The sequence below is a fragment of the Choloepus didactylus genome, chromosome 1 (assembly GCF_015220235.1).
Source record: "Choloepus didactylus isolate mChoDid1 chromosome 1, mChoDid1.pri, whole genome shotgun sequence".
NCBI lineage: Eukaryota > Metazoa > Chordata > Mammalia > Pilosa > Megalonychidae > Choloepus > Choloepus didactylus.
In genome coordinates this window covers 196,684,327-196,707,587 of record NC_051307.1, presented here as the reverse complement: position 1 = coordinate 196,707,587, position 23,261 = coordinate 196,684,327, and the positions used below count along the sequence as shown (strand labels likewise).

General features: G+C 34.6%; 1 protein-coding gene and 1 pseudogene across 4 annotated transcripts in view; both read right to left on the bottom strand.

The window, feature by feature from the left end:
- Positions 1 to 23,261, bottom strand: part of TOPAZ1 (testis and ovary specific PAZ domain containing 1) — a 122,001-nt gene that overhangs the window by 55,188 nt on the left and 43,552 nt on the right. For all 4 annotated transcript variants that reach the window (XR_005218685.1, XM_037848577.1, XM_037848585.1 and 1 more), the window contains exons 6-12: positions 20,503 to 20,642; positions 19,484 to 19,569; positions 18,638 to 18,763; positions 17,327 to 17,390; positions 13,316 to 13,467; positions 13,010 to 13,102; positions 10,055 to 10,170 (exon numbers count right to left, since the gene is read on the bottom strand). Coding sequence is in view for 3 of the 4 variants with exons in the window: in XM_037848577.1 (XP_037704505.1) it covers positions 10,055 to 10,170; positions 13,010 to 13,102; positions 13,316 to 13,467; positions 17,327 to 17,390; positions 18,638 to 18,763; positions 19,484 to 19,569; positions 20,503 to 20,642 (777 nt within the window). In the remaining variant the exon portion in view is untranslated. The remainder of the gene's footprint in view (positions 1 to 10,054; positions 10,171 to 13,009; positions 13,103 to 13,315; positions 13,468 to 17,326; positions 17,391 to 18,637; positions 18,764 to 19,483; positions 19,570 to 20,502; positions 20,643 to 23,261) is intronic.
- Positions 3,529 to 3,883, bottom strand: LOC119543666 (annotated as a pseudogene).

Here is a 23,261-nt window from a genome sequence, read left to right as displayed (position 1 = left end):
TCCCCTTCAAATTTGAGGGAGAGCTTAAATTTTTCACAGACAAACAAATGCTGAGAGACTTTGCAAATAAAAGACCTGCCCTACTTCAGATTCTAAAGGAAGCCCTACCAACAGAGAGACAAAGAAAGGAGAAAGAGATATAGAGAATTTTAACAGACATATATAGTACCTTACATCCCAAATCACCAGGACACTCATTTTTCTCTAGTGATCACAGATCTTTCTCCAGAAGGGACCATAAGCTGGGACATAAAACAAGCCTCAAGAAATTAAAAAAAAAAAAAATTGAATATACTCAAAGAACATTCTCCAACCACAATGGAATACAAATAGAAGTCAATAATTTTTGAACTATAACTCCACTATTTACTTCCTACATGATAAAAAATACACAAACTCTAAGGACAAATCAGTGGTTTTGAACTCAATGTAAAATATGTAATTTTAGACAACTATATAAAGGTGGGGGAATGAAGGAGTATAGGAACATAGTTTATGTGCCCTATTGAAGTGAAGGTGGTATCAAAGAAAAACAAGATTGATAGGGATTTAAGAGGTTAATTTTAAGCCCCACAGTAAACACAAAGAAATTATCAGAGAATATAACCATAGAGATGAAAAGTAGAGTTTGGGTTAAGAGAAATGGGGGAAGGGGCAATGGGGAGTTAAGAAAGGAGTGTAGGGTTGCTGTTTGAGGTGAAGGGAAATTTTCAGTAATGGATGGTGGGAAAGAGCATAACATCATTCTAAATGTGATTAATCCCACTAATGGTAAGGCTAGGGAGGGGATGGAATGGGAAGATTTAGGCTGTATATGTGTTTCCACAATTGAAAAAAGAAAAAAAAAAAAGACAGTCTAACTAGACGACAATTGAATGCTAAAGATGAACTTGGATGGGATTGGAGGGTGAGGACAGGTGGCTCGAAGGGACACAGTTGAGACATAAGGAAAAGGAAATAAAGAATGTAAGCACTGTATCATTGTTAAATCTCTTATACTTCTTAGCTGCGCTTAATGGAATTACATAAAAGAATGTTCTTGTTCATGGGAAGTACATAAGTGAATTATAGTGTATGTTCAAGGATGTGTGCAGCTAACTCTCATATATTCAGAAGACAGAGAAATATATGATGGATGACAGATGGGGAGTGAGGGAGGGAAAGAAATAGCTATGTGACAGCATGCTAAAGTTGGTGGATTGAGCTATCTGGGGAGGGGGGTCAGGGTATGATGGAATTCTATGTATGGGGCTAGTATTGTTTTTGCAACTATTCATGTAACTTTGAATTTATTTCAAAACAAAAAAAATGGTATATACCAAATGTTTACAGTGTTTGCTCAATAAATTTTTGCATCTCTTATTATCCCATTTAAACAGCAAATATGCAAGCCCAGAGAAATGTAGTGTAGTGGATTGAACTGTATACCCAGTTTGGACCTGTTTGTGGTCCTGGCCAGCATTCTGTGGGTGTGGATGAGCCCACTGTAAACAAGATCTGTCAAATGCTACTTCAGTTAAGGTGGGTCCCAATTGAGTCAGGTTGCACTTTACTGTGGATTATTGGAGTCCTTTATAAACAGAATGAAGGTCAGAAAGAGAAGCTACAAGAAATATCCAGAAGCTGGAATTCAACAGAAAAGGGAAAGAAGATGCTGCTATGTGCATTGACATGTACCACAAAAGACAAGGAACCCCAGAGACTGCCATCCAGTCAGAAGACACCCATCCCAAGAAGAAACAAGCAGTCTAGCCTCCATCCTATAGCCTCTGAAAAATTCCCATTGTTAAGTCAACCTATTTTATGTTATTTGTTTAGCATCCAGGAAAATAAAATATGAACATTTAACATAAAAAAAAATCACTTGGGCATATTGCTGGTGGTTTATTTCTGGAGTCTCTCTTTTCCTTTGATCTATGTACCTATCTCTCTGCCCAATACCACAATGCCTTGATCACTGTACCTATAAAGTAAATTTTAATATCAGGTAGAGTAATTCCTCTCAACAATTTTTCAAAAATTGTTTTAGTTATTGTAGTTCATTTACCTCTCCATATAAATTTTAAATTTAGCCTTTCTTATATCTTCAAAAAATCTTGCTGAGATTTTGATAGAAATTGTGTTAAAAAAATAGATGAACTGGGAGATAACTGCGATCTTTACTATGATAAGTCTCCCAAACTATGAACATTTCTTTTTGTTTAACATTTTTTTGGTTTCTTCAAAGTATCAGCATTTTGTAATTTCAGCATACAAACCCAGTACGTTTTTTGATACATTTTTACCTGTCTTTTTTTTTTTTAGCATTTGCAAATGTGGTTTTTAAAAAATATATTTTATTAAAGAAGTGCAGATTTACAGAAAAATAATGCAGAAAATATAGAGTACTATCCCCAATTATTAACACTTTTTATTAATGTGGAACTTTTGTTACAAATGATGAAAGAATATTATTGTAATTGTACTATTAACTATAGTTCATAGTTTACATTAGAGTCCACTGTTTGTATTGCACAGTCCTGTATTTTAAAATTTATATTCTAACATATATACAACCTAAAATTTTAGTTTTCATGGTTCATTGCTATTACACAGAAATATGATAGTTTTTTTGTTTTGATATTGTATCCTGTGACTTTGCCGAATTCACTTACTAGTTCTAGGAGATTTTATGTAGATTCTTGGCATTTTCTATGTAGATAATCATGCCATGGGCAAATAGGGATAGTTTTATTTCTTCAGTTCCAATCTGTATGCCTTTACTTCCTTTTATTGCCTTATTGTGCTGGTTAGGATTTCCAGTACTCTGTCGAGTAAGGATGGTGTAAGTGAACATCTTTGCCTTGTTCCCAATAGGAGGAAAACATCTGATCTTTCATCTATTATATTTGCTTCAGATTTCTTACAGATTTTTTTTGCATGACAAAGAGTCTTTAAAGTGATTATCAGTACATTAAGCAATTACAAGCAATGTAACAAGTTCTTGAAATCTATCTAGTAATTCTTATTAAGAGAAACTAAATGCAGCCCAAATGATTATTCTAGTATTCATTGTTCTCTTAGCTAGAAAGGAATAATTTAAGGCTGGCTGCTACTTCATGCAGATTACAAATGACTATTTGCTACTTTTACATAGGTAAAGCCCCTGACCTTTAAGAAAACCTTAGGGAAATTAAATATTTAACCCCTTTCTTTCTTCAAATATTTTTATTTTGGTACTAGATCTAAGAAAGAAAAAGTCAATATTGCCTTATATGGAGCTTGAGCTAAATGACACAGGAAAACAGACAACATATACCCATTAAATTTAGAAGAAATATGAGGTAAAAAGATGGAATCTTTGGAGAAGCTCTAAGTCTGTACAAAGAAGCTAGGTTTGCTACTCTCCAAAAAGTGAAACGGCCTCCTATGTAACATAGAGAAATAATTTAATACCTTTCCACAAGAATATAACTCTGGCTTTGCTAAAGCTTCATATTCCATGTGAGGGCATCTAAAATGCCAATTCGTGGAACATGCACTCCTCCTCTATCCATTTATGCAGTAGTTTGTGGATTTCTGGCCGGATGTCACAGACAAAGGCCAAGAGGTTATCTAGGACTTCCTCCCTGTTCTGCTGGAAGTAGGTCTGCGGAATGGTCGTCATCTCCTGGGTCTCCTTCTCCACTTCAGTGCTACAACTGCCATGGGATCCTAAAGCCGCAGCTTCCTTGGCCTTGAACTCTTTCTCCCTCTGCAGGTGGTACTGTTCAATTTCAGCCTGAGATGCTTCTTTGGCCTGCTTCAGCCTCTGGTTCTTTCACTTGTGAGCCTCAGAGACCTTCTCTGCGGCATGCTTCTTGGCCTGCAGCAGCTGTTGGATGCCCTGGGACTGACTGGCCATGGCGGTGGTGGAGGTGGTGACTGTCTCTTACAGATCTTTTTAATAAACATTAGAATTTCTTCTTTACTCTCAATTTGGTGAGTTTTTACCATGCAAGGTATTGAATTTTATTAAATGTTCTTTCCATATTAGTTGATAATGATCATGTGATTTTTTTCCTCTTATGCTGCTGTCATGGTGGATTACATTGATTGTTTTCCAGATACTGAACCATCTTTGCATTCTTGGAATAAATCACACACATTTGGTCATGGTGTACAATTCTTTTTGTACATTGCTGGACTCGATATGCTGGCATTTTGTTGAGGATTCTTGCATTTAAACTGATAAGGGGTGTTGGTCTAGGTTTTTTTGTTTGTTTGTTTTTATTCTCTGTCAGGTTTTAGCATCTGGGTTAACACTAGCTTCATAAAATGAGTTGGTAAGTGTTCCAGTTTGCTAATGCTGCCATCATGCAAAATACCAGAAATGGATTGGCTTTTATAAAGGGTGTTTATTTGGTTACAAAGTTACAGTCTTAAGGCCATAAAGTGTCTAAGGTATGCATCAGCAATCGGGTACCTTCACTGGAGGATGGCCAGTGGCGTCCAGAAAACCTCTGGGAAGGCACATGGCTGGCATCTGCTCCAGAGTTCTGGGTTCAAAATGGCTTTCTCCCAGGACATTCCTCTCTAGGCTGCAGCTCCTCTTCAAAATGTCACTCTCAGTTGCTCTCAGCTGCTCTAGGCCTGTGTGGGTATTTTTAAAGTACTTCAGTGATCCAATTAATACTCACCCTGAAGAGGCAGGGCCACATCTCCATGGAAATTATCCAATCAGAGTTATCACCTACAGTTGGGTGGGTCACATTTCCATGGAAACAACCTAATCCAATATTCCAACCTAATCAACACTAATACATCTGCCCCCACAAGATTGCATTGAAGATCATGGAGTTTTGGGGGACATAATACATCAAACCAGCACAGTAAGTGTTCCCTCCTCTTCTATTTTCTGGAAGATAGAAGTAAACTGGCACTGATTCTTTTTTAAATGACTGGAAGAATTCTCCAGTGAAACCATGTGGACCACAGTATTTCTTTTTTGGAAGATCTCTAATGAAGAATTAAATTTCCTTAATAGTTATAAGACTACTCAGATTATTTCATATTTAGTGAGCTTTGGTAGCTTGTGGTTTTTGAGGACTTCCTCCGTTTCACTTAAGGTGTTTAGTTTATGTGTGTTGAATTGTTCAGTCATCCCTTATTATCCTTTTAGCGGTTGTAGGATCTGTACTGATATCTCATTTCATTCCTGATACTGATAACGGATGCTATCTTCTTTTTTCTCTTGTTTATATGAAGAAAAACTGAGAGTCAAAGAAGTTAACAACTTCCCTATGTGACACAGGTGGTTAGTGATAGAGCTGGAAGTCAGATTCAAACTGTATTACTTAGGCTTCTCTAGGGAAACAGGACCAACAAGAGATATCTGTAAATTTAAGATTTTATGAAAGTGTCTCATGCAACTGTGGGGATGCACAAGTCCAAAATCCATAGGGCAGGCAGTGAACTGGCAACTCTGATGAAGGTGTTTGATGAACTCCTCAGGAGACATTGGCTAGCCAAAGAAGAAGTGAAAGTTCTCTCTCTCTTTCTCCCTTAAAAAAAATCTTCAATTGACTGGATTAAATCCAGCTGATTAAATTCTCTCATTGCAGAAGACATGCCCTTTGTTGATGTAATCAGTTGCAGGTGCAGTCAATTGACTGATGATTTAATAAACCAGCCTTCTGGTTTATTAACCAGCCACAAGTGTGCCTGCAGTAATGGTTAGGCCAGTGCTTGCTTGAGCAGACACCTGGACACCATCACATGGCCAAGTTGACACATGAACTTAACCATCACACAAACTAATTGACATTTTTAAAAAACTTTTAAAGAAATTTTTATTAGAGCAGTTGTAGGTTTACAGAAAACTCATGTTAATAATATATGGCCCCATATACCCCCCTCCCAACATGCAGTTTTCGCTATTATAAACACTTTACATTAGGGTGGCATCTTTGCTACAACTGATGAAACAATATTATAATTATAATATTAACTATAGTTCATAGTTTACATTATGGTTCACTCTTCGTGTTTCACAGTTTAATGGATTTTTAAACTTTTAATCTGTAACATATATACAACCTAAAATTTTACACACTTTCAATTATTCAGTAATGTTAATTACATTCACAATGTTGAGCCATTATCACTATCATCCATTACCAAACCTTTTCTGGCACCTGAAACAGAAACTAAGTACTAATTAGACATTAACTTCCCATTCCCTCCCCCACCTGGCTCTTGGAAACCTATATTCTAGTTTCTGACTTTATTACGACTTTGCATATCCTAATTATTTCACACTGAGTCATATCATATACTATTTGACTTTTGTGTCTTGCTTATTTCACCAAACATGATGTCTTCAAGGTTCACCAATGTTGTAGCATGTATCAAAACTTCTTTTTACAGTCAAATAATATTCCTTTGTACATTCTATATTTTATTGATTTATCTGTTGATGGAGACTTAAGTCATTTACTTTTTGGCAATTGTGAATAATGCCACTATGAACATCTGCATGCAAATACTATGTTGGAGTCCCTACACTCAATTCTTTTAGGTATATACCTAGAAGTAGGATGCCAGGTCAAATGGTAATTCTATACTTAACATTCTGAGGCACGACCAAACTATTTTCCACAGTGGCTGCACCATTTTACATCCTCACCAACAAGGAATGAGTTCCTACTTCACCATATCCTTTCCAACACTTGTTATTTTCTGTTTGATTTTAATAGTACCCATTCTATTGGGTATGAAATGATATCTTATTGTGGTTTTGATTGCCATTTCCCTAATGACTAATGATTCAGAGCATCTTTTCATGTGATTTTTGTTCTTTCTATATCTTCTTGGAAAAATGTCTATTCAAAATCTAAATATAAAAACCAGCACTACAAAACTCTTTGAAGAAAACATAGGGAAGGAGCTTCAGGACCTTGTATTAGGCAATGGTTTCTTAGACTTTACACCTAAAAAACAAGCAACAAAACAAAAAAAAGATGAGTAGGACCTCACCAAAATTAAAAAATTTTGTGCAGCGAAGGACTCCATCATGATAGTAAAAATACAATCTACACAATGGGCGAAAATATTTGGAAATCACATATCTAATAAGGGTCTAATGTCCAGAATATATAAAGGAATCCTACAACTCAACAACAAAACAAGGAACAATAAAAATAAAAATTAAAAAAAAACCCAACAAACAACTCAATTAAAAAATAGGCAAAAGACTTGAATAGAAAGAAACTTTACCAAAGAAGGTATACAAATGGCCCAAAAGCATATAAAAAGATGCTCAACATCATTAGCCATTAGGGAAATGCCAATTAAAACTACCAGAAACTTAACTTCACAGAAAAACCTAGTGGATACTATTTTAAATACGTGAGCAACGATAACATAACTTGAAATATTAACATCATGCACACCCTGCTAGGATGAACTGAGCAGGTTTACAATTAGATAATAATAGCATTCCAAAGCTAATTTCCAGATTTTGATAATTGCACTATAATTTTGTAGTATGTTAACATGAGAGGAATCTGGATGAAGGGTATACGGGGAATCTCTATAATAATTCTTGCAATATTTCCATAAATCTAAAATTATTTCCAATTAAAATTTTTTAAATCATTGAATTTGTTAGTAAATTTCCTAGATTATAGACACACCTAAATTCTCACTGATTCCTGAATATAAATGCTAAAATTCTTTGTAGCAGCCTTACCTACTGAAAGTGAAGGCCTTCCAAATGAATTTTAAACTTGCTAATTAAAAAATATAATCAAAACAAAGTATCAGTAGCCATTAAAACTCATTTCCCTAGCCCAGAATAGGATATTCCAAAGAATGTAAGGCAAATTCAAATATAAAATAATACATACGAAAATATTTTTTCTCCTGCCTTGGGACTGGGTGCACATCACCAACCATGATCCATGCCCCTTAACTACCCACAGCTATTTTCCTACTCCTTCAGGACTCTCTCCTTTGTCAAATTAATCACTCTTGGGGACTGAATCATATCCTCCACAAAAGGTATGTGCAGATCCCAAACCCTAGTCTTGTCAGTGTGAACCCACTTGTAAATAAGACCTCTGAAGATGTTATTAGTTAAGGTGTACCCAAACTGAATGACAGTGGGCCTTGTTCCAATATGGCTGAAGTCCTTATAAGCAAAAGAAATTGGACACAGAAGGAAAAGCCAGGGGAGCAGCCAGAAACAGGAAGTCAACAGAACCCAGAAGAGAAAGGAGATAATGCCATGTGCACTGCACATGATGAAAAAGCCAGGGGACCCCAAAGACTGCCGGCCAGTCAGAAGATACTGAACCCAGGGCAGACCAAGCCTTTTAGCCTCTGAAACTGTGAGCCAATAAAGTCCTGCTGTTAAGCCAACCCATTGTATGGTATTTGTTTAGCAGCTAGGAGACTAAAACAATCACTAATAGTAATATCTATTTCAAAGTACTATATGGTTGTTTTGAAGTGGAAGCACAGAAGGGGGCACGGAATATGAGAAAACAATTTTTTCAAAATTGGAAGTTATAAAATAAAACCTAAGAATATTTGTGTGATAGCGTCACTTTGAAAAGTCTGAAAACTAAGGCTAACACATAAGAGTGGAGTTCTGTACCTGTCCTGGACACAAGGTACTGCTGCTCCTCCTGGACCTTGATACAAACACTTCCCCTGTGCCAGCTGCTACTGAATCTGGCAGGCGAATGGGATCTGCTAACCAATCCCTAGACACTTAAACTATCTGCTAGAGCTGCCACTGCTCAAAATGGGAAAAGCCTTTAGCACATGGCTAAGAAGTAAAACAAACTTAATGTTTGGAAGAAAATATAGATGCACCCTACCTGTAAATGGACTGTATTCTAGATTTATATGCTAGATAACTTGCAGCCGTCTCACAAAAATACATTTCTTAGGTAGTTGAAAAAATCTATTTAACCTAAATAATGTTATAATTTTCACAGAAAACACAAATATTGTTAATTACCAGTAGTTAAGCAAATGAAAAAGAAATCATAGAAGTGAAGAAGTCAAATTTATCTTCAGTGTTGGTACTTAAAGGGAAGTAGTATCAATTTGAGCCACAACTCACTAATAATGTGCCAACGCTCTACATAAATTCATAGGCGCACACAAGATAGTTTTAATTTTCAAGTGACATCTGTTGGACACTGTACAAACTACAACAATTAACTTGACTGGACCTATTTGATAAATAGGACTGTGAAAGTATTTCTTTTGGCCTGGGAACACTGAACCTAGAAAGTTTCGAACCTCTGCACTAAAAGATGATGAGGAATGAGAAGTTAAACTGTACGATGAAAGTTATCACTTTTCTGTATATATATTTCACAATAAAAATGTTAAAAAAAAACAAAAACAAAAACAACCCCTCTAAAGATTTCTGGGCATTCTTAAGGACTTTAGGGGTTGGTGCCATTTGCTCTTTATCAAATTTGATTTCATTTTTAAAATTATGTTTCATTTAAATACTTATGAATGCACACTTCTCTATGTCTGCTATATTTAAGAAAAAGTTTTAAAAAGTCATGGCTTTCCTTTTTCAAAAGAGATGTATTATGGTGCTGCTCTTATATTTATCAGAATTTTTAAACAAAGGCCTTCGGAAGCCCATAAATTGATTAGAAAAAGTGAACAAGTGAGAAAGAATAAGGAAGAGGGCTTGTTAAACTAATATAACAAGAAGTGAGTGAAAGAAAAAAGAATTAAGGTAAGTTGTATACATATGAGTGCATGCATCAAGTAGAATTAAATAAGCTGTGCAATTGAGGATAAAAGAGATTCCTTTTATACTTGAGGTGCCAGATACTGAGATGAAATGACATACTGAGAATGATTTGTTGCAGCTGGCCAGGAGTGTTGGTTAGAGGCAGCCTGACTAAGGTAGGACATGATGAAGAGATGGGAGAAGGGCTCACAACAAGCTGCTACTTAGATGTTTAGATATATGTACACTGGTAAGTGCTTTGCCTTCAACCTTTATAAGTCCCCACTAAAATACATATATTTTAGTGTAAATATTTTTTCTCACCTAGATTTCATTTCCAGAACTGCAGTTATTTCTTGTTTGGAAGCCTGTACTTGGTATAAGAGTTTAACAATATAGTTAAAGTGTTCTGGATCAAGCACCATCCCAGATTCAACAAGCTGCAGAAGAGAGAAAAGTAGTCATTCTTGTAAAAATGTGAACTAAGAAGCCAATGTGTGTGAAACATTTAAGAGACGGATGGAAGAAGTGAAACAGGAGACAAGTGGAATTAAAACTTTTTAAAAATTTGATGCATATTTTCTTCAAATATTTTCAAATCACAATAAGACACCCTATTCCAGGTATTTAAAACAAAAATGAAAATAATAGTTTTGAATTCAAAACTTTGGATCCAATCATTTTTCTTCTTGTTCAAGTTATCTTAACCACTTATCACTTGTACTTCTAGTTTGTTACTCAGTCTGTTTTTCAATATAGGCACTGGTGTTCATATCTTACCCCTGTTTGTAAACTTCCTGATAAGTATTTCTCCTGTGCCTTTATAGGCAGGGACTTTCCTAGAGAAGAACCAGTAATTATTTATTAAATGAATAACTGAGGTGACTGACTGATTGTACATAACACAGTATTTGACTTTTAAAATTCAATTCAAAGGCTTTCTCCTTCTTTCACATGATTTATTTCCTGTCTTCTTCATGCTCCCCAGTTTATATGGAGAGAGCTAAAGGGAGTATCAAGAGGCTTCTGATATGAGAATAGAAGAATGAGAGGCAGGCCTTCTCTGATAGATCTTCTAAGGCGTGCCATTACCTGGGCAGGGTGGGAAAGATACAGGGTTGCAGTTAGGCAGTTTCATTAATTGCCTCAGCTCAAATGATCCTGTTGACTTCTGCCCAAAGGTGTTATGATCAGTTCTTTAATGTGTGCCTGGACATAGACAGGCACTGGTAAGATTAGGGAGTTAAGACTAAGTCAGTTGAGGGGTACCTGAAATTCTGCAAGCAACATTTTTTTTTTTTTTTTTTGCTGAAAATGTTCTATGGCTGCATTGTAGTTTTCAGGAAATTTCCCCTTTTTAGGGACTACTTAAATATTAAAATATTTTTGAATGTTTGGGAGAATGTATGCCTTGCCTCCCCAGTCTAAATTTGAAAGGAGTACCAGAAAGTAAGAATTTAGATAGGATAATAAAATGATAGCAGGGAAGAATGGGAGAGAAGCTACCTTAAAATATGCTAACTTAGAATATTCCATTATCTTTATTTTGCTTAAAAAATAAATAGTATAATAAATATACAAAAATATATATAGTACAATAAATCTGTGTGAGACCTATAATTTGGTGTTAGTACTTATAACTGATGTATATTTTGAGACATAATTTCTCTTAGTGAAGGATAATGGTAAAAAAATGTTCAGAGATTTTCCCTATCTTTGGACTTCAAGGAAAATTACCTAAATTTTGTGGCACTAGGCCCCTTTTGAATGGGTCCTGGAAACTATCACCCTAACTCATACGATTAAACAACTTAAACTGAAAACAGTTTTGGTGAAAAAATTTGTAGAATTTTTTTAAGCCTGTTCTAAATACCAGGTGCAAATCCTTAAACTATTTATATCAGTTCTTCTGGACTCAGAGAAACTCAGTTTTATTTTAAAAAAGGAAAGCAGTTCCTCTCTTCAATCTATTGGCCCTCTCTACCTTGACAAGATGGTTTTCCAAACTTTACAAAGTAAAGGAGTAAACACTATAATTATTTACTATTATGCTCTCTAACATTCAGAAGGACCATATTTGGTCTGTTGTAATCACTGACCATGCAGTGACTTTTGACTAAATGGACAGGACCAACTACAAATGAACCTGCAAGAGAACAAATTAGTTATCTCGTTATGAACACACTTAAAAAATTTCCCCTTTAACACTGCTCAAAAAACAAGGGTAAATCAAAATAAAACAAAGCACTCAGGGTAAAAATAAGTTGTTTTCTGACAAACTAGATAACAACAAAATAAGCTGTTAGTTGCTCTTTTCTTAATGATATTGTTCATTAGATAGGGTGTTGTACGTTGCTATGAGGAAGAAATAGGAAACGCATATTCCTCTCTGTTGATGATATAGTTTTATCATCACTAAACCCTGAAATAGCTGCAATAGGGAAATTAGTATCAAACAAAATGAAAATCATCTTCTTTGTCAGATATTCTCCGTTATGGGCAACTTTATTTGTACAGTAATTTGGGTACATTCTGCAATCAATTTCCGACAATTTATGGGATCCTTATTGAGGATGGTTTCTACAACCACTATAGGTGACCAGTAACTTCTAATTCAAAAAATGTCCAACAAATAATTGTGTCACATTTTGTAAGGTGGAACTAGAAGTATTTACTCAAATATCTACTCATCTACTAGTATGAACACTGCTTCTTCCTAAAGAAAACTGAGGCTTTTCCAGCTATTATGCCTATTCTGAAGTAGACTGGATGGGTAGTACCAAATACTATGACGTATATCAAAAAAGGAAAAGTTTCCACATATTTTTAAGACAGCCACAAAAAGTTCTTATTTCTTTTTTATTTAGAGCTGAATTTAAAACAACTCTTAACCAATGAGTCTCTCTGTGTCTATTTTCTTTGTTTGGGTCAAGATTTTCTATTTATATATTAATTTGTGTATTCTTTTTGCTGTAAACTACCTCAAAGCTTTTGGGGAAAGAGGATTTTCCTTAATCATGTTTAAGGAGTAGAGATGTGGACAGTTCATGAATCAGAAAGTAGTCACCTTGAGTGCTTGGAACAGTTTATTAAAGGGGAAGGACTGTCAGCCACTGGAGTCTGTTTATAAAACCTATTTCAGGAAAACAAGAACATTTCTGAAAATAGAATTCTTTGGTATCCAGAATGTGAATAAAAGGCAGTTGAAGGATGTTAAGTAGAAATAATTTTCTTGGTTATTTACTATCAGAGAATAAAAAAGATAAAATAAAATCATACCTTGCAAAAGATATCAACTAAAGCAGGTACAGCATTCCTTAAGTTCATAGTTGCCACATGCTCAAATATTTTTAGTAATATATTCAGAGCAGGCTGGATAAAACAAAAAAATTACACTCATTTTCATGTCTTCTTTCAGTATACCTTAAGTTTCTCAAATTTGTTTATGCTGAAAAACACAAATGTACTCTAGAAAATATTCAACAAATATAGATACCTATAACTGCTAAATTATATAAACAATAAAATATAAACAAAGAAATTCACTTAAAATTTTAAAATTATATTTGCTTTCAGGTTACTTACCAGCATTTTAACCATTATGCTGAGATTCACTACCTGAAAAACTTCTTTCAATAAACAATGCTCGAGTAAAGAGTTTAGAAGGCCATTTAACACTTGTAAATCGAAGTATATGCCGGGAGGAAACTTTCTGTAGTATTTCATAAACATGCTCACTGAAAATGAAAATATATTAAAGTCATTTGCTACATTTAAAATATCCATCTTTCCTAAATTAGACTTTTTTATATTTAAAGATATAGTATAAATTGGTTTTCTTGAAAGGTACATTTCCAATATCAGAAACATTTGATGAAAATAAAACAAAAGTGAAAATGGCAATAATATTTGAAGTCATCCAGGAATGTTCATCATTAAACTAGAAGCTAACTCATATACTATCCACAAAGAATAGGTCCAAATTATCAAACACATCATGGTCTGAATATGAACTCTCAAGGAATCAAACTGCTTCAGTTTTGAGGTAGTAGCCTGGTCACTTATGAGAAATTATATAATCTGGGGATGGATGCAGACTATTTTGATACATACTACTACTTGATTTAACCCACCAACATTTTGACGTTAGGCATTTTTGACTTCAGTTTATGATTATGGACATTCTAAGAATTATAACACTGATTAACTTCCCATGACAAAGTATTCTTTTCATGTCAAATCAATTCCTTATTTTTTATAGACAGTTAAACCATTTCAAATTTTTCCACTGATTTTACTATAATTATTTTAATTGGGATAAATTCATTGACCTCCTGCCCCATTCTAAATTTCCCAGGTTAAAATCTGTACACTTCAGCTCAAACTGCCCTTAGAAAATTATTTTGGCTTTTTTTTTTGTTGTTAATTATTTCTACTAGAAGTACTTATTACTAGTTGGATTATCTTGTATTGCTTGGGAAAGTCAGTAGCTACTGATAAAGCTCAACAGCACCACAGAAAAATTAGTGTTGCAGTTATAACAATTTTAACAAGGTAGTATAACAGCATTCAACTTTGTTTTAAAGTTTTTTTATATATTACAATTGTTTTTCCAGGACACATACAGATAAATTCTCGCTGCTATTTACTTTGCAGTATCTAGATAGCTCCCTATATAAGATCAATCGATTAACACGTGCAATTCAGAGTGTGTGCAACTATAATTTATTAATAAAACTGGAACTGAGGACGTTTTAAAAAGAAGGGATAGTATAAAAAGCACACTGAGTTCTTTGTTTAATTTTAATTATTAAAATATCAAATTAATATCTCCTTTAAAAATTATCTCCTCTGGTTAGACTGTTGGATAAAAAAGTTTGGAACATTTTAATAGCTTTTGACATGAACTGCTTGCCACATCGCCTTCTAAAAGGGTTTTGTCAATTCATAATGCCATTTCACTGATAACTTACCATAATTGGTTACTTTTACTCCTTTGATTAAGAGCACACAATTCTAGTGAACCAGTAAACAAAGGATTTTGCTCTCCAGAACTGTTTATAATTCATACAAGAAGAAATACAATTATCTGTTTACGCCTTTGTCAATAGCTGACTCGTGTTATTAGTCTTAATTGGAAATTTTTTGGATATTATCAATACTAAATCTAAAACGTTTGAAGCAAATAGCTTTACCCATTTTAAATGCATACAAGCAAATTTATCTTTCGTGCTTCCTTTGATCACTTTAAACCACAGAAGTTATCACTTTTTGCATGATCTCAAACAAACAAACAAACAAACAAACAAAAAACCTTAAATCTGTTTACCAAATTGCTAATATACCATATTGATTTATTTTGGTATATGCTAAATGGCAACAGTTTTTCAAATGTTTTTAAGTCATAAAACTTTTGGAAAGGGAATTTAAATATAAAACAGATAAAAGAGAACCCATGGTTAAACTGGGGAGATGAGGAGCCCCACCCACTTAGCTACCTTCCCTTGTACACCCCGAGGCCTCTCTGTAGAACCTGAGCAGTTAGATCCATACTTTATACTCAGAATGTCTCTTTCTAAGTTGCTATCCAGTTATTCAAACTGATTCTCCCTTTCCTAAACCCCATGGTCTTACTTTGTTAACACTAAACCCTTTAATACATAAAATTGGGTCTATTCTGAGCTATCCTGTTCCACTGATCTAAGTTTCTATATTTATACCAAACAATTTCCACAGGTCCTTGCCAACTTCCTACTTTGTTATAAGTATGTATTTTTGTTTTAAGAATTTGTTTTTTAAAAATGAAATTAAAATATATTCCTCTTGTTACCACATTGGATTCTTACATAGTCAGAATTATATTTTGGGGAGTGTGCCAGTCTGAAACTGTTATGTACCCCAGGAAAGACTGTGTTCTTTAATGCAATCTTGTGGAAGCAGACTTATTATGGTTGAGATCTTTTCATTACGTTGTTTCCATAGAGATGTGACCTACCCAACTGTGGGCGAGAACTTCTGATTAGATTATTTCCATGGAGATGTGACCCCACCCATTCAAGGTGGGTCTTGATTAGTTTACTGGAGTCCTTAAGAGAACTCAGGGGCTAACACAGACTCAGACACTTGGAGATGCATCCAGAAGGATGTTTGGAGATGCTAAGCTAAGAGAAGAAGCTCAGAGTTTTTCCCAGAGAAGCTAAGAGAGGACCCCCAAAGGCTTAATGAGAAATGCCCTGGAAGAACAAGCAAGGATGCACAGGACCTGAGAGACAGAGAGGGACAGAAGCCCAGAGACATTTTGGAGAAAGCCATTTTGAAACCAGAACCCAGGAGCAAAGGACCAGCAGATGCCAGCCACATGCCTCAGCTGACAGAGGTGTTCGGACGCCATCAGCCTTTCTTCAGTGAAGGTATCCTCTTGTTGATGCCTTAGTTTGGACACTTATGGCCTTAGAACTGTAAATTTGTAACCTAATAAATCTCCTTTATAAAAGCCAATCCATTTCTGGTATTTTGCACAATGGCAGCTTTAGATAACCAGAACAGGGCGTTTTGCATCTTTTCTGTCTCACCCTCTTTTCTTCATCCATATCTAACCATATGTAGTGTCTCCCCTGGTTATCACAACCCATTAGTTGAGAGGTGCATTCCCTATACAGATTCCTAGTACTTCTACCTTAACTACTTCCTTCTTCTTGGAATAAATTCAAACTAGCAGTTCTCTCAGGGGCTTCCTCTAATCCTTTGGGAAATGATATTGCCAATAAAATAAATAGTAAACTTGTCAGAGTTTTTGTCTTTAGATGAATGAGATTTCAAGCAGATGAATAAGAAGCTAAAGTCCTCTATTACAATAGAGGCTTTGGTGGCTGTGTCAAGGTGACAAATATGAAGAAAGCTTGGTCCCTGTCCTCTTGGGGCTCATGATCTAGTAGGAGGAGACAAGGGAAGAGAATAAAATGGGGTTGTTGGGTCAAATAAGGGTCTAATAGAGGAGGTAATCCTATTCCATATGACTAAGACTTGAAGTATAAATAAGTTTTTGTCATAGGAAAGGGTGTGGAAGGAGAGGCATCCTGGGTAGAGAGAGCAGTGGCACTGATGTTGTAATAGCTTGGCATTTTAGGGAACTGCACAGAGTCCAGTACCAGTGCTATACTGGCTACAAGTAAAGAGAAACAGCTGAAATAGGAGGGAAGATCCAGCTTCTGAAAAATCCCTCCAGATGGATTTTAAGACTGATTGAAAATACCTTTTTCCTCTATCTTATACTTGTAAATAAAATTTCTAGGTCATTAAAATATTAGTGTGTAAATAAATTACAGTGTTAGATTAGCCAAAATTCCACTTACTTTTTTTTAATAATTCAATTTTATTGAGATATATTCACATACCATGCAGTCATACAAAGTGTACAATCAACTGTTCCACACTTATTTTTAATCCTTCCTAAGAACAACAGAACCATTCTCAGGTAAGGCATTCAGTTTTTATACTTACAAGGTACTGAATTTACTTTCAATTATAAGACACATAACACATTGTTTCAAACATCCCCATTAATCAATTTATTAGAAAAATTCCATTGATTCATACCTGCACGTTGCAGCAAACACAGCTCATTGATACTTATATATTTCTTAAACACATCCATGCAAACCTGAAAAAGTAAAAAAAAATGTAAAATTATCCTTCTATGTTTCATTAAAAACTACATAAATCTTAGTCCTATCTTTTTGCTTAATAAGAATTTTTAAAATGAGCTTAAAGCATTGGAATAAAGAAGTTGATGTTAGGTCAACTCATAGATTTGTAATGTGTACTGAATTCACTACAAAAGCCTCATTTAGGTAATATAAAAAATAACCATTTACTGATATAAGGGTAAACATACTGACCAATGGATAACAACAGAGTGGCTAGTTATAGATCCACTCATATGCAGTCAGTTGATTTATCACAAGTGACTGGACAGGACAGCCACAGGGAAAAAATATTTATTGTGACCCTTTTCTCTCACCACAAACAAAAATCAATTCCAGATGGATTAGAGTTCTAAATGAAGAAGGTAAAACAAGAAAACTTTAAAAGAAAACAAAGAACATCATGATCTAGACAAAGAGTACTTCAATAGGAAGCAAAAAGTTAACAAAAGGAAACAAAATTGACAATTGGACAACATAAAAATTAAGAAATTCTGTTTATCAAAAGACAACTTTAAGAGGGTGAAAAAGCAACCTGTTGAGTAGGAAAAGATATATTTATAAACCTTTGTATATAACTTGTATTCAGAATATATAATGAATTCTTATAGATCAATAAGAAAAAGACAATTCATAGAACACTGGCAAAAGATTTGGATGTTTCCCAAAAGAGCAAATCCAAATGTCCACTAAACGTGGAAAGATGTTCAACTTCATCAATCATCAGGAAAATGTAAGGTAAAACTACAGTGAAGAATCACTACCCCCCCACCAGAACATATACAGACCCTATGCAACACAGCAATTTCACTCTTAAGTATAATGCTTTAGGATGTATATGTGTGTTCACCAAAAGACACACAGAAGACACTACTATAATATTCAAAATCAGGAAACCACCCAAATACTCATCAACAGTAATACTTATCAAGAAAATAAATTTTGAGATGCTCACACAATAGAATATTATACAGCAATGGGAAACATCCATAATTAGTGAAAAAAAAGAGAGATGAATCTCAAAAATAAAAAGAAGCAAAAGAAGCCAGACATAAAAAAATACATATTTATGATTCCTTTGTATAATTCCAAGAACAGACACTGTTCATCCATGCTATTAGGAGTCAATGAAAATCTGAATTAAAATGCATGATTGAGAGAGTTATTAAAGCAATCTCTACTTCAAAGATGTTGAATATTTTACCTTTTCATCTCCTTGATCAGGGACATGGGCAAACTTGCATTGTGATCGCTCACAGCCACGTAACGTATTAAAATGAAATTTGCAGTATCTATGGGGTATCATCAACCCTAGTGGCTTCTGGAACACCTAGAAAATCAGATAAATTCCTTTCTGGTGTTAAATGCAAAATATATACTATAATCAAGTGAGAAGGCATTTGAAGCAACCAGAAATACTATATACCCAAAGCAGTATCAAGATAAATTGCTTGCCAATTTGATAGGAAAAAAATAAATCTCCAAACAATTCATATTTTGAAAACTAATGAAAAATCAAAGTGATTTGTAAATTTTCTCAATTTCCATTAGTGTAAAACATCGCCTCAAGATTACTGCTATTTTACTTTACTGTACATGTTTTTAAAAACTTATACATTCCTTCCCCCGCCCCATGTACCTACTCTTATTTTTATTAAAAGTTAATTCTATTATAATATGCATTTTTCAGATGCAATTATCAGCACCAAACCTCTTCTCAGCTTTTCTGATTAACAGAAAAAGGTAAATGATCTAGTTAAACTTTTTTACAACAAACTTCCTTTTTCTTTTTTCTTCTTCATCACTGGGAACCACAGATCCTGCATTTTCTGTTTTGAATGGTCTCCCATGTCTGCTTTCACCCTCATGTTATTTTTCAATACCCTCTGAGTCACTACTTATTTTCCACTTCTTACCACCACCCCTCATTCTAATATCCAGATAATTTTCAGAAATGCTTAAAAAACAAAAAAGAAGAAATATAACCAGAGGGTGTCCAAAGTAAGTGTTTTATAAGTATATTACTTTTTTTTTTAAGTGGGGAACTTACCCCTACATTTTTTTCCCTCTTAAATACTTCATAAATTTCAGGATTCTTCAATTTTAAGAGAGAATGTTTTCCTGGAAATCTGAAATCTAGAAATGATTAAGAATGATATTACATATCAATATGTAACAACTTATTCCCTTCATAACAATGAAACAAGACAATCATGACTAACTACTTTAAAGCTTCATTTTAGAATAGTTATGTTCAATTTAGAGACTATGCTACCATAGTGTGTAACTGGGAAATACAAAATAATTCACATTCTAGGTGTCCTTAACTGTTCCTAGACCGGAATTTAAAATTTTAAACTCACTGTAAACTGAAGGCACTTTCTTAAAAGTGTTACATACCAGCATATGTCTCTATGTTAAATAGACAAATATTAGGTACAATATATGATTCTAAGGGAAGAAAACTACTGGCAAACCCAGACACCATATCCCTTAATGTTTGGTCTTTTAAAATGAGAATTAGAACATTTAAAAACAATATTTTCTAAAGATAAAATAAATAAAAATATTATTAGTTTTAAACCATTTCATTTTTTTACCATGGCAGCATCAAGATATAATCTGGAATAAATCAAAGTTTTTGGTGCATAGCTCTGCAGTTAATTTGCATTATGAAGCATGTAAAGTTTTTAAAGATAAAACCATGATAATCATGGGTTTGCTACTATAGCACACAACATCAAGTAGCATGAATTCAGTAATGGGAAGGTACAGAGGAGCGAGTTTATTGTATCTAAATTCATTCTTTAATGTAACTTATTTTGTTCAAAGCATTATGAATTATCAAAAAATGAGCACAAATATACTCAATTAAAATACAAATATTTCAGATATAATCTGTAATTTACCTGTATTATCATTATCACATAAATGCAGATATTTCAGAAATTGTTCCATCAAAAGTACTAAGTAATTGTACACAAACCTTCTAATTTTAATAAATTGTTTCTTTTTCTTTTTTTTTCCAGTGGAAAAATCTTCTACATAGTTTTAGTAAGAAAACAGTACCATTCATCCAGGGCTTCAATATTGTGTCCTCTTGAGGAGCACTTAGATTCAAAGGTGGCACTGTTAAGCACAGAGGTTTTGGGCCCAGTGCTGTTAACTGACATTCACCAGCCATAATCTCTGCATTTTTGGAATCTTTGCTGTGGAGGTCGAAAAAACAAAATCAAAATTTAAATTTATTTTAAAAACAAAGTAATAAGAATCAATAAGTGGAAATACAACCTAATGCTACCTACAATATTATGAGTTTTCAAAATTCAAAAACTCTAATCACCTTATTCTCAATAAATTGTTTCTGTTTTAATCAGAAAATCAATAATTGGCTGAGATAGTGGTAGAAGTGAGTGGTAGGGGTCAAAACCAGAGAAAAATATTTTTGATCATGCCAGGCAAAGGTTACAGGAGGAACTAAGCTGGTATTCTAATCCAGAAAAGAACATTCAATTATTTTATTATTATAACAATGCTTAATACTGATTTGATTAATATCATTAATTTGATTAATTATATTAATAATGATGCAATGAAACAAATGAATTCTAAATTATTCTTCAGGAAAATATATACAATAAATCTGTAGAAGTATTTGAGAGCTTCATTTGGGGAGAAGATATAAAAAATATTATTGTTCCAGAGTTGCTGCCTTAAACAGTTTTTACTGTTTATGTGTGAGTGTATAAAATCAATTTTAGAAACATTTAATCTGGAGGTCACTTATCTAGAAAAATAAAGAACATAAGCAAGGGAGAGGGAAGGAAGAACCTGAGGTGACTGATAGATACAAATGAATTTACTTTTTTTTTATAGTCTCCAGTTTGCATTGATTGTATTTTCCCCCCAATACCACCCCATGTTTAACATCTTGGAATACTGACATTCATTTGTTCTCCCTCATGTAAAAACATATTTGTACATTTTATCACTTGTTGAGCACTCGAAGTTTCACTAAATTATACAGTCCTAGTCTTTATCTTTCCTCTTTCCTTCTGGTATCCCACATGCTCCTAACCTTCCTCTTTCAACCATACTTACAGTTCTCTTTGCTCAGCATACTTACATTAATGTGCTACCATCACCCAAGATTGTGTTCCAAACTTCTCAATCCTGTCTCTTCCTATCTGTCTGTAGTGCTCCCTTTAGTATTTCCTGTAGAGCAGGAATCTTGTTCACAAACTCTCTCTCACTGTCTGCTTGTCAGAGAATATTTTAAACTCTCCCTCATATTTGAAGAACAGTTTTGCTGGATATAGGATTCTTGGTTGGCAGTTATTCTCCTTCAGTATCTTAAATATATCCCACCACTCACTGCCTTCTCGCCTCCATGGTTTCTACTGAGAAAACCACACATAGTCTTATGAAGCTTCCTTTGTATGTGATGGATCGCTTTTCTCTTGCTGCTTTCAGGATTCTCTCTTTGTCTTTGACGTTTGATAATCTGATTATTAAGTGTCTTGGCATAGGTCTATTCAGTTCTATTCTGTTTGGGGTACAATGTGCTTCTTGGATCTGTAATTCTATGTCTTTCACAAGAGACGGGAAATTTTCATTGATTATTTCCTCTGTTATGCTTCTGCCCCTGTTCCCTTCTCTTCTCCTTCTGGGACACCCATGACACATACATTCATGAGCTTCATGTTGTCATTCAATTCCCTGAAACACTGCTCATATTTTTCCATTCTCTTCCCTATCTGTTCTTTTGCGTGTAGGATTTCAGGTGTTTTGTTCTCCAGTTACTGAATGTTTTCTTCTGCCTCTTGAAATCTGCTGTTGTATGTCTCCATTGTGTTTTTCATCTCTTCTGCTGTGCCTTTCATTTCCATAGATTCTGTCAGTTGTTTTTTTCAAACTTTCAATTTCCACCTTATGTTTGCCCAGTGTTTTCTTTATATCCTTCATCTCTTTTGCCATATCTTCCCTGAACTTGTTGACTTGGTTTTTGAATTGACTTATCATATTTATTTGAAAATCTTTAATTGACTGTTCCATTAAAGTGAAGCAGTATCTCAGTTGAGGTGTATGTTTGTTCCTTTGACTGGGCCATATCTTCATTTTTCCTAGTGTAATTTGTAGTTTTCTGTTGTCTGGCATCTGGTTTTCTTGGTTACCCCAATCAGATTTTCCCAGACAAGAACAGGTTCAGGTCTCAGAATGGGGCTATATTCAGTGTCAAGTTTCCCCAAGGTTGTGTCTTAGAAGACTGACAGACTTTCCTGTGAGGCCTTAGCCGCTGTACTTTTCCTAAACTACCCATCAGGTGGCATCTGTCAGCCTGTCGCTCCTGACTGGTGTGAAGAAGTGTTGTCCCTTTAGTTCTCAGCTTAGATTCTTTCTATTTTGACTGTTTTATCCCAGGCCTTGGGGTCTGAGTTTTGAAAGGAGGGCTGACACTAGAGCTGGGCCCCATCTCCTTCCTCTTAGGGAAGATACACCCCCTAGGGAGTTATCTTCTGCATTTAAATTACTCCTTTGTCTCTCTGACTCTGTTAACAAAACCCCTGTCTGGGTCAGAGAGCTGCAAACTGAAAATGGCTGAGGCTTTCTCCACTGAGCCACTCAGGTTGAGAGAGAAAAAGGGAAAGAAAGCTCCCTTTCAGAGCCAGTCCACAGACCCTCAGTTTTGCCCACTGGTCAGAGAGAACACCCAGTATTCTAGGCTCCCTTTCCTAGGGCACAAGGGTTTTCTTGCTCTCTATTGTCACTCATCTCCACACCTCTGTATTTTTTTTAATTTTTTTTCCATCAGCCCCACCTCCTCTCCA